Source organism: Sorex araneus, chromosome 6 (genome assembly GCF_027595985.1).
Source record: "Sorex araneus isolate mSorAra2 chromosome 6, mSorAra2.pri, whole genome shotgun sequence".
NCBI lineage: Eukaryota > Metazoa > Chordata > Mammalia > Eulipotyphla > Soricidae > Sorex > Sorex araneus.
Window position 1 is genome coordinate 152,743,750 of NC_073307.1, and position 12,703 is coordinate 152,756,452.

At 37.9% G+C, this 12,703-nt stretch overlaps 1 protein-coding gene across 1 annotated transcript; it reads right to left on the minus strand.

Moving 5' to 3' along the window:
- Positions 1–8,018: 8,018 nt before the first annotated feature.
- Positions 8,019–8,963, minus strand: LOC101548363 (olfactory receptor 5F1-like). The gene has a single exon (XM_004621726.2). The coding sequence runs from the start codon at positions 8,961–8,963 to the stop codon at positions 8,019–8,021; it is 945 nt and encodes a 314-aa protein (XP_004621783.2).
- Between the last annotated feature and the right edge of the window lie 3,740 nt (positions 8,964–12,703).

Genomic DNA, 12,703 nt, shown 5'->3' on the forward strand with positions numbered 1-12,703 from the left:
GGTTCAAGACACTTTCTGAATAACACGTGTGGGTCTTCATGTTTGTTTGCATTATAAAATGGATTGAGGGACCTTGGGGATTACAGGATAGTGTTTCATTGTCTCATTTGAAGGCAGAAGATCAAACCTCAAGAGTCAAGGAAAGCCTTGGACCCTCAGCCACCAATCTCCCCAACCACCATCATGTCCGCCCCCCCACACCACCCTCCAACACTGTGCCTGGTTTGCTCCACGTCCCAGGTTCATGCCCCCCTCATCCCACCTACTTTGCGGTAGGGGGTGTGGCCTCCGCAGAAGTGGGAGTGGCCTCTTGTGGAATACTGGCAGACACAAGAATCTGTACAAACCCAATAAAAAAGAACACATCCTCCGAAGCTCCACTACAGCCTCACATAAACCGCAGAGGAGCACCTGAGAGGAAGGTGGAACTCTAGAAGTGGGGAAAGTTGACCATCATCGACCAAGCTCATCCAGAATCCTTTCTCGAAACTAGAGGGGAATACTGATAGTGAACTGGAAAGTCCTACCTCCATCCTACTACAAAAACATGAAGAAACAGCAAAATCCCCACCACAAGTAGAGAATGATGAAAAGGATCCAGATGTCTCAACAGATATTACCCACAAAATACTATCTCTCCGATAAAGAATTCAGAGATGAAATGTTGAAGATGTTCAATGAACTCAAAAAAAAACGGTGTAACAGACATCCAGTAAATTAAAGGAGGACATGAAAGAAACAGTGGAATGGACAGCCAAGAAAATGCAGGAAGAAATGAGAGCAAAAATAAAAAAAGTTACAAAAAGAAGTGTCATGAATACAGGATTTGGTAGATGAAATTAAAAACTCAGTGAGTGCCCTCAATAGTAGAATAGGTACAGCTGAAGACAGAATCAGCGCAAGCTAGAAGATGAGCTGCCGAAAGCTTACAGGCAACAACAATTAAAAAAAAAAAAAAAAAAAAACCTCAGAGACCTAGCGGAGATTTCAAAGGAACAACATTAGAATCATCAGAGTACCAGAAGGACAACCCTAATGAAAAAAGCCACAGTTAAAAATATCGTTGCTGAAAAGTTCCCAGAGCTGGAGAATGCAGGCATCCAGATCCAAGGAGCCTGAAGAGTGCCAGCTAAAGGAGACCCTAGTAAAAGACTAAGACATATCATAGTCAGAATGATGAATGCCATGGATAGAGACACAATACTGCAAGCAGCAAGGTCAAAGGAGGAAATCACATAAAAGAAGCACCCCTTACATTTACAGCAGACCTATCACAGGAAACCCTCCAAACCCAAAGACAATGGTGGGGATGTAAAATGTACACACATGGAAGGGTGTGTGTTTGCGGGCTCTCCGTGTGACTCTCTCACTGCTCTTGTTCGGTGCTCACGAGCCACTGTATATGGACTGGATCAGGATGACTGTTGCTGATGGGCAGGCGAAGGAAGAATGAGAACCAAGCTGGTTGCTGATTAGTTGCTGTTTATTCAATCTCTCATCTTTCCCATCTCACACACACTTCCTTCTTCGCTCCTCATTTTTATGTCCCAGCTCTCTGGATTCTGCCTCTCCCCTACTCATCTCTCCAACCCTAGCCCTCTGGGCCCAGGCTACACCCAGTATGGTAGCAAAATCAACATAAGAAAGCCCTTCCTGACTGCCTGTTAATTTCAAGGGCAGAAACAACACCTAGGGCTATCCCTCTTCTCCTAATACCTTAATTAACATCTTAATGTTAGTTATTTTTGTATGGGCACAGTAAGAGATACATTGACACTTGAAGGGCAGCTCTCATGGAACATCTTGTCACAGGCTCAGACTATAGTGCTTAGGCTGGTTTAATCATTTCTAACCGTAGCAGAGTCCAAATCTAGTTATTGCTTTTTGGATCATGACAACATTTGTCCATGACCAAGCTCTTAACTTCTAGTTAAGCATTATGGCACTTTGGCCAGGCCCATCTCTATGCCAGGGTAGCACATAGCTCACCACTCGCCTTGGGTCCATCCAGTCCCTTGTAGGGATCCTGCTTTTGAAGTGCTAATAAGTAAGGGCAACTAAGGCTTAAGAAAACAGATGCCCAGGATGTAAATTTTATTGAGACTCAATTAACTCCTATGTTACAAAAGCATAGCATTTACTGTCTTCCTGTGTCCATACAAAAAGAACATTGGTCTGAATTAACTATGCAAAGGACTTAAGGAAAAGAGAAGAACAATATTTACAAGTCATCAGAGCACAAGGAACAAATAAACAGAAAGGAATGGGAGCACTGTGATGGGAGTAAACCAATAACCCTAAGTTTCCTGCAGCAAGGCAGAAAAGACAAACCAGTGTTATCCTACATCTCCCCCTTTTCTTTTTATAAAAACAAAAAAATTGAAATAGAGGAAAAATTCCAAACAAAAAACAGTCTCTGTTGTGCTAAGAATTCAGCCAGACCCTGGACCCAGAGCAGAGCTTATAGTAAAGCACACAATTGTCCTGCACTGTCCAGGAGTGATGAGAGTCACCAATGATGAGAGTCATTTAGTCCCATCCTGAAGAAATGAAGTGCTTGGATCAAAATTGAAGAGTTGTTCCTGTAACAGCATTAGTAGTGGTTGCAGCAATAAGACCCAGGGGAGCAGCTATTAGAAATCCGATAAATTTTAGGAAGCACTGGATCAGTTCGGGAGCACTGGAACAGGAGCATCACAACTTCTGGCAGGGGTACTTCAGTAGGGGAATGCAGCCATTCTCTGGTCAGGTTCATCTGCAGTCATAGATGTGCATCCTAGCTTATGTCTGAGAAAAAAAATCACTTTTTTAAAGTTATCAGAGGCTTTGACAATTGGGGTTTGGTCTCCATGCCTGTGAGTAGAAAGAGACAAAGGGAAGCTCCTATATACATGGATATCCTAGAGAGAAATGAAAAGGTGTTTCTGTTAAAAGTCATACCTTCTTTCTTCAGGAACTGAGGCATCTGTGAATTCCAAGAAAAGGGTGAAAGTAAAGAATTGTTAATTCAAAATATGGAGGCCTTGCGTTGTCCAATCCACAACCTGTAAAAGAGGGGTATAAGGAATGATCTTAATGTGACCTTATATGTTAAAGGAGCAAGAGGCTTTGCTGCAGATCCTCTGAGGCTGGCTCCTCTTCTTCCCCTTGTGACTTCCAGCTAAAATCAGCTTGGTGATCGCTTGGAGCTGGAATTTGGAGGGTTGTAAACTCCGATAGTCTGAGAGCCAAATCAGATGGATGAATTTGACTCCTGATGAGACATAATGAGACCCAAAGTTTCTCAGTGGAGTTATCATCCATTGAAACAAAAGCATAGCCTTTTCCTCGAATGAGGAATTTCCCTGCTACCCATTCATTGTCAACTTTAATCCAAATACAAGAATTAATAGTTTCCTGAGTCTGTGCACCTTCTTGAAAATGCCTTTCAGCTGCTGTATAGGGCTCTCCTTGAGGTATATTTAAAATGTTTAAATTAAACAAAATCGGGCTGGAGCAATAGCACAGCAGTAGCGTGTTCGCCTTTCATGCTGCAGACCCGTGTTCAACCAAGCCTAGGACAAGGAATCAAGAGGAGGCATACTTCCTTTATTTTGTTTAATTACTGTGTTTTGGGGGTGCTATGAGCATGCTCAACTGTGCCTTGTCCCTGTGGGTCATGAGGGATTCCAGTAATGTGTTTAATTTGCCATTCATCACAGAAATCTTGAAAAGCTTTACTAGTGTAGGCTGGACCGTTCGTTTTAAAACAGAGGGAATGCCCATGACAGAAAAACATTGTAGTAGGAAGGAGCAGACTGCTTTGGTTCTCTCAGAAGACATGGGAACAGCCCATAAGAAGCACAAGTAAGTATCTATAACTGCATGGAGAACAGGTTTCTTGGGGAAACACGTGACATGAGTAATATCCATTTGCCATAATTCACTGGTCTGTAGGCCTCAGGGATTAGCTCCAGCCACATGGGAGGTACAGTGTAAAGGAGCACAGATAGAGCAAGCACAGACAATATGCCTGGCTTCTTGCATTGGGATACAATGGTGAATATGAAGGAGGTGGGTGTTCGTGTGTAAGGCCTGGTGCTCTTCTGCAGCAGAGGTAAAAATTGGTGCCACCAAGAGATCAGCAGCTTCATTTCCCCAAGTCATAGGTCCAGGAAGACCAGAATGAGATCTAATATGAGTAATAAAAACAGGTTCAGAGCACTCTTGTAAAAAAAAAGCTTGTAGCTGCTGAAGCAATTGTTGAACTATAGGTTTGGGGACACTTAGAGAAGCTGGCATCATATCAGAGAAGAGACCAACCACATAAGCTGAGTCCAAGACTATATTAGCAGGTCCTGGTATAAGGGAGAGTAGATAAACCAAAGTGGCAAACCAAACACTACTTGCTGTGCAAAGGCATAGTAATGTTTACTATTACTCTACAATGGGATATAGTGAAAAACAATGAAATGAACGCCTCACCAAGAATGCTTTATCCAGCTAAACTCTCACTCATACTCGAAGGAACAATACACTAATTCATGAATAAACAACAGCTCAGGAACTTTATAGACTCAAAACCAAATTTAAAAGAAAGACTAAAGGGGCTACTGTAAGACAAGAAAAACTCCTACAAGCACAACAAAACCCTACAAAAAAATGGCACAAAATCCCATAACAATAATCTCTCTCAAAGTCAATGGTCTAAATGCACCAATTAAGAGACACAGAATGGCAAAATGGATTCGGAATCTAAACCCAACATTCTGCTGCCTACAAGAAACATATCTGAACAGTCAGAGCAAACACAGACTCAAAGTCAAAGAATGGAAAACAATCTGGCAAGCAAACAACTCCTTCAAAAAAAAAAAAAAGAAAGAAAAGAAAACGGTGGCCATTAGTATCCAACAACATAAATTTCAGGTTGAAAAAGATTAGAAGAGATAGTGAAGGCCATTTTAATAAGAAAAGGATATGTACAGCACGAAGAAATCACACTCCTAAACTGGTTTTTATCTCTTTGGCATAAAATTGCAATGGGTATACTTTCTTTGGAGTGCTTTGATCATGCATGCACACATTAGTTTCATGTTCTTGACCAGAGTGCTGTTTAATACAATTGTTCTATCAATTAGCTCTATTTTCTGGTTTTGGTGGTGTTGGGGTTGGGGGGACGTGATGTAGGATTAGTGACAGTGGATCTCTTCTTGAATCCATGGTTTACAGATTGTTTGGTGTTTCCCAGAAAAAAAAAATATTGACTCATAAAGATGCTGAGATTCAGAGTTAGAAAGTAGAAAAGTTTATTGGGAAATAAGTAGAAGAGAAGAAACTCCCTTGCAGGGAAGGAATTTGGTGTAGGGCTAAATTAAATATTAATTGTTTTGTGGAGGTTGTATAGGAAAACTGGGTCAAGTGACAAGATAATTATAAGGAATGTAAGAAGTTCTCTTTGTCTTATATAACATGCTGGCAAATCCAGGGCTTTTGTACTGTTAAGCTAAGAGTAAGTCCCTGTGATTATTTTTGTTTGGAATAGTATGGCTATTTATACAGAGCCTTTTCGGTGATACATTCAGCCATCTGTCTGCGTTATGTCCCTTATGTGCAGATCTCCCTTGAGCCCTAAAGCTGGAACCAAACATAGTTTCAGGAAAGTGTAAACTACTCAGTATCAGAGAGAGTCTAGCAGGAATGTCTATAATGTAGACTTAAGTCAGCTAAGACAGAACTTCAAGTGACTATGGTGAAGGGGAAACTGAGACTTCTTTCAAAGCTGCTCCTAGAGTGCTCAGGGATTATTTTAGGTTTTTTATCGAGGCACTATTTCTGGCAGGACTGGGATGCCAGGGATCACATCCTTGTGTGCCTTGTGTAAGGCAAGCTCTGGGTCACTATACTATCCCAAGAAAATGTTTGATTTCTTATTTTAGCAACATCATACAAATCCTTTTCAAAGTATTTACATTTAACAGATAAATCTAAATTAGCTTTAGAACAATGTAAAAATATTTCTACACAACAGTAATTGTTTAACATCAGGACTCCATCTATTAATATGGGGAAGGGTGGGGTTTATTTGGATTCCTATGGTTCTTAAATATTGATGTTACACTACTCCCAAAATATTTTTTAAACTTTGAAAAGTCACAGATTTTGTAACCTAGTTCTAATTTGTTGAGCCTTATCAGATCAGTTTACCGGGAAATATGCAGAAAAAAAGGGCAGCCTGAAAGGGGAATTGAGATGGTGGGTGGAGTTATCTCACTTCTGGCTGGGTCTCCTGATGTGATGGATGGATGAGTGTCCAGAAAAGTAAAGATTGTAAATAAATACACAAGTTCCTTCAGCCTCACTAAATACCCTATCAAAATGCATTCAAGACCCACTTGATCTGCAAAGCATGTCAGCTGGCTCTTGCTTCCTGATTTTTGAGGAGATCAGGTTCTTAAATTAAGGTGAACTTTAATTCTACTCAGAAATAGGAGAAATCAGTCCGAAAATTTATCAAGGCTCTTTGTTTCATACTAAAAATAAATAGTTTCTGGGGACCAGAATTGATAGTGCAATAGGCAGGGCACTTGTTTTGCAAATGGCTAACTGGGGTTTAATTCCCAGAAGCCCATAAGGTTCCCTAAAATGTAGACTTAAGTCAGCTAAAACAGGAGTGATCTGTGATCGTAGAGCCAGGAGAAAGCCCCGAGCGGTATTGGGTGTTATTTCAAATTATATAACAAAATATGAAGAATTATAGGAGAAAACAAAAGATTATTTTTCTTAAGGAAACCATGAAAGATGAGAGGCCCATATAGTCTTTAAGGTTTTCACATGCTTAAAGAAAGCGGGAATAGCTCTAAAATGGATGCTCAGAGGTGCATTGAGAAGATAATGTCTTCTCCAAGATGTTGAGGCTCGGGCTGTATCCATCTGACACATGAGTCTGTTTTGGAGCATTGGCAAAGAAGAAGGCTTTGATCTCTGGTTGACCTCTTTATTCAGAGTCCATTTTTTGCAGGTCTCACCAATAGTTTTTAGAGATCACACTCCACCTCAGTGATTAAGGTCACCCTTCAGCTGCACAGGAGATCATGCAGTGCCATGGATCTAATAGATTTGCATGTTCTGCAAACAAAGTAAGTGCTCAGCTCCTATAGTTATCTCTCAGGACTCTTCATTCTTAGTTTTATAAGAGCTTTGTTCTTGTTTAATTGTCTTTCCATGGGTTCTTTCAGACTTGAGCTGCTGAAATCCTGCTGGAAGGATAATTTCTTTTCACATCATTTCTTATCTGTTCAAACATTTGTTGTTGAAATTTATTGCTAAAGTTCCATTCCCTGCCTGTCTATTTCATAATTATTGATAGAAATATTGATAAGACACACGTATACATTTAAAATTTTGTTACTTATTTTAATTATTTCAATTCTAAAAATAAAACATTGAAAACTTTCAATAATATGCATTTTTGGGGAACGGCATGATTGAGCAGCAGTAAAACATTAACAAATATAGTAAAACAAGAAACATTGGAGATAGAGCAGAATTGCATTCACAGATGTCGCATTCATGAACATTTTTATGTTAGAAAAAATGAGAATCACTTGAACAAACTCATAAGAGTATTTAGTATCCAAATGCTTTTACAATTTAAATGTATTCTTCAGATAAAAAATAGAACAATTTTCAGATGACTGCATGAAACCATGAGCAATAAAATATAATTAAAAGATCTTAAGTGATGGGTTGAAAGAAAAAATATAGAAAATCATGCTAAGTGATTTTGTAAAGAAGTACATTATTAATAACTTAGAATTTGGATTGTTTCATATTGAGATTATTCATGTAATTCACTGAAAATGAAGTACAGTGTAGAATTACTGAGCTAAGAACATGATTTGAACATGTTCAAATGCTAAAATTAATTAAGCGCTACAAAATATGATTACTTCACAAATATACTAATCAAAATCTATAGGTTTGAACTAGTCATTGGCAATCGATAAGAGAGTTTAATTTTTAATGTATTTAAAAAAGAATCAAAGGAATGAAAGTATCCTTTTCTTAGTAATGACATTTCTTAAAGCCATCTTCACTTCTTTATTCCTGAGGCTATAGATGAGAGGGTTCAACATGGGAATCACCACTGTGTAGAAGACTGAAGCCACTTTGTCCCGATTGTTTACATAGGTGGAACTAGGTTTCAGATAAGTATAGATGGAGGTGGAATAGAAGAGAATTATAGCAGTCAAGTGAGAGGCACAAGTGGACAATGCTTTGTGTCTCCCTGCCCCTGAGTGCATCCGAAAAATGGAGAAGAGAATGTAAGCATAGGAAGTGAGGATGACAATCAGAGACCCAACTATATTCACACCAGCCAAAGTGGAGACAATGCTTTCACTCAGGTGTGTGTCAGAACACGAGAGCTTAAAAAGTGGAGGACCGTCACAGAAGAAGTGGTGGATGACATTGGGGCCACAGAATGGCAAACTGCTTATGTAACTGGTGATAACCATGGAGTTCAACAGTCCTGCTGTAAAGGCTCCTGCTGCCATTTTCAGGCAGACTGTGGGAGGCATGGTCAAGGAGTAAAGCAGAGGGTTGCATATGGCCACATAACGGTCATAGGCCATTAGCCCAAAGAGAATGCATTCTGTTGTGGCCATGGCTATGAAGAAGTACATTTGTAGGAAGCAGCCAGCAAAGGAAATGATTTTCTTCTCTGATAATAAACCTACCAGCATCTTTGGGGTGATGGTAGATGAATAACAAATATCCACAAAGGACAGGTTAGCCAGGAAGAAATACATGGGTGTGTGGAGGTGGGACTCAATCTTTATTAAAAGGATCATCCCAAGGTTTCCCAGAACTGTAAGAGTGTAAACCACTGAGAAAATTGCAAAGAGAATAATCTGGATTTCCCAGGTGTCTGCTAAACCCAGCAGCATAAATTCAGTCACTGAAGTGTAATTATTTATGCTCATCTGTTGCCAATATATCCAATATATTTGAACTATACTTGCAATAAATTTAAATGTTTCCCTGTCCAAATATTTACAATAAAAATTTGCAGAAATTCACGTAAAAGGAAAAAGCAATATTTACCATAATAAAGCACTGTAAGTAGTTTGATTCAGTAATACGAATTAAGATGCATACTGAAAAATCATTTAAAAATAATGTACCGAAGTCTAGTGAATCTGATATGCTGGTTCTCTAGTCTAAGTCCAGATATTCCACTTTCACGTTTCTTCCATACCATGTTTCTTTAAAATGATGTTTAAGTCATCCTCATTTCCCAATTCTGAAAAGGAATAGAAATATCCTTGCTGAATTTTCTCCCAGTCTCTGCACAGTTATATGCTTTTAAGTCAGTTTTATATACTTGCATTTATACATTTGCCACATAATATCACCTAATATTTTTTTGAAATTTATTTAATCCTCCAAAATTTGTTTTCATTCCAAAGGTTATTCTCACCTGCCCCAAACACATAAACTAAATTCTTTCAAAAAATAGATTATTTCACAACTATCATAGTCTTAAAAGTGATTTTCTAGTATTCAAAAATATACTAGGCAGTTTGTTCTTTTTACCCTACCATATTGTCATTTTTCTAGGAAACAGAGTACCTGTCTACTGCAATAATGAGCATCACCAAATCCTCATGTCTTCTTCAAAGTATGCTTTGTGTCTAGTCCATATTTTCATTGTATATAGGATTTTCACCTGAAACAATTATTTTTCAACACCATTCTCTATGAAAATGGTATTTATAAACGGTATTAAATGAATGAACATTTGAATTTCCTTTTTCTAAAAATTGGAGACAGCTTCTAAAGAGCTCTATTTTGCTGCACTTTTATATTGTTTTTCTCTAAGAGGATTGGGAAACCATGGGGATTACATCATAGATTTTAATTGTACTGTCAACTCTCTAAACACAGAAGCTCAAATCTCAAGAGCAAAACACCCTCTCTCTCCTTTGCTCTTTCTATAAACAGGTTTTACACATCATGATATATATGTATATATATGATATGTAAGTATATTTTATATACTGATCATATGTATGTATTTGATCATATATATGATTAGATTAAGAAATATGCTATCACATCCTGTGGTGCTTCTCAAAAAAATACTATTTTTCATTATAACTTTATTTATGCTCCATTACCAAATTATTATTTTTTACTTTTTACCTTTGCTTATGTGTATGTGTCTGAGTTTTCATGCTTAAATGGATATCTTTAATGTGTGTGCCCTTCACTTACATAAAATTTAATTGTGTTTGTTTTGTTTTGTTTTGCCTTGTGGATATACCTAGAGATCTCTAGGACTACACTTCCTCAGTGTTTAAGGCCATTCTTTTTTTTTTTTTTGCTTTTTGGGTCACACCAGGGATGCTCAGGGGTTACTCCTGGCTTTGCACTCAGGAAATACTCCTGATGGTCCTCAGGGGATCATATGGGATACTGGGAATTGAACCCAGGTCGGCCGCATGCAAGGCAAATGCCTTACCCACTGTGCTATAGCTCCAGCCCCATAAGGGCCATCCTTGATGGTGCTTGGAAGACCATATTATCCAGGGTATCAAACCAAAGAGAAAAACATGTGATTTCTTTATTTATAGAAATAAATAAAGATTAATTTACCTCCCTGGCCCCATAAATTTAATCTTTAATACAATTCTATTTTAGTATAAAATTAGCAAAAATGAGTAAATAACTAAATTTATTGTGCCAGGCTTGGTAAAATACTCTGCACAGAACAAAGGGAACAATGGATAAGAATAACTTTTTAAAAATTATTTCAGTAATGCTGGGGTTTTGAAATTATTGTCTCTGATCCTCACTGAAGTAGAGGATAATATCAAATATTTTCATCAATAAATAAATAGGACAAGATAATATAAATCACGCTGGTACGCTGGTATTTGTATACACAGAGTTGACTGTATTAAGAATTAATACAGTGGGCTGGAGAGATATTACAGCTGATCAGGTACTTGTCTTGCACGCAGATGAGTTGGGTTGACTCTGGCATTCCATATGCCCCTGAGCACTGCCAGGAGTAATTCCTGAGTGGAGTGCCAGGCATAATTTCTGAGCATTGTCAGTTGTGGACCACAAACAAAAACAATTAGCAAAAATACTTCTAACCCACCAATTATTATCATCATTTTTAATTGAAATTTGCAATTAATTCTCACACCAAAGTTTGAGATTGACACTGTTATACATTTTAAAGGGAGTAAAACAAAAGTTCAAGCTATTAAGTAAACAATTGGACATGGAACAATGAATTTAGATAGAATCTTCAATAGAAAGAATACTCAGGTTACCTTAGTAATTTGTATTTTATGTTTTTGCAGGCCATACTCAGCAGTGCTCAGAGAACATGCTCCTTGCTCTATGCTCAGGGTATCATTCCTGGTGGTTCTCAGAGGACCCTATAAGTGCCAGTGATTAAATATGGGTCAGCTGCCTACAAGGCAATCACCCTACCACTTGTAATATTTCACCAACCCCAGACTTCTGTCCTATTCCATTTTTATCTAGATATTTAGAAAATTATTAATTTATTGTATACCTGGGCAGTATATATAAACAGATAATATATACACAAAGATGTTTGCATTTTGCATATATTTTAGTAAATCCATCAATCAACAGGATAAGTGGAATAATATCTGCATCTAAACAAAAACCTATAATTGATACAAAATTCTACTTAAAAGCTTGATATGTAAAGTCCCATAACCATGTTCTAAAAAAACTCCTGATTGACATGAAATACATAAATATAATTAACTAATTTTTCAAAGTTAACAATTCAAGAAATATAAAAACTTAAAGATAATTTCATATTGAGCAGATAGGAACACAGAAAGACATGGGAGAAGAATCAGCATTGTGACCTATTATGGAATTGAGAACAGTATTATAAAGGACAAGGGCATCAATAGTATTGCACTCTAAAGAAAGCCAAAATCATGAAAGGACTGATTCACTGTACAAAGGATCATTGAAAATCTTGAGAACAGTTTTGATGGGAAGGAATTTGAAAGAACAAAGGGTGTTAAACTGGGAAAATATTGAATTAGAAACTGCAGTGTTTTTAAATCAGCTTTTTGGTACCAGAGATTTCTTACATTATATTTTCACTGGTTTTATGGGGGCATGGTTTTGTGAGTTTTGATACACTGACATGTAATCATAGCCACAATCGAAACAACGTGTGTGCTCCAGCTGAAAATGTTCCATTATGTTATCTATTCTTTATAGATAACACATTATCTAACAAGAAAATTGAAGTACTGGTGCAATTCATGCCCTCTTGCATGAATATTCATTCAGTCAGAGGCACTGAGACAAGGAACGTGAGAGAAATTATATTTCATGGAGGGTCTGACCTCGCTCAAATCCTATGACAAAGGTAGAGCATCCTGAGATCTCCTTTTATCACTATCCTACTGTACATACCTCTAAAGTATCCAATACAGTGATGCCATCAAAAGAAGTTACAGAAAGAACATTGAAGGAGTATGCATTGTTTCCCTGTGTCTGTAAGTCAGTGGGTTTTGCCTCCAAAAATAGGAAATACAAAGCTGAAACCAGAAGCTTTCCTGAACAACAAGTATCAGGGTTTGCATCCCAGAGACAAGCTGGGCTATATCTGGAAGCTATATCCCAAAGACTAGAGTGGGCAAGCACCTGG

What these genes read in the sequence shown, in the direction of transcription:
- LOC101548363 (XM_004621726.2), bottom strand. Translation starts at nt 8,963, where the DNA reads ATGAGCATAAATAATTACACTTCAGTGACTGAATTTATGCTGCTGGGT.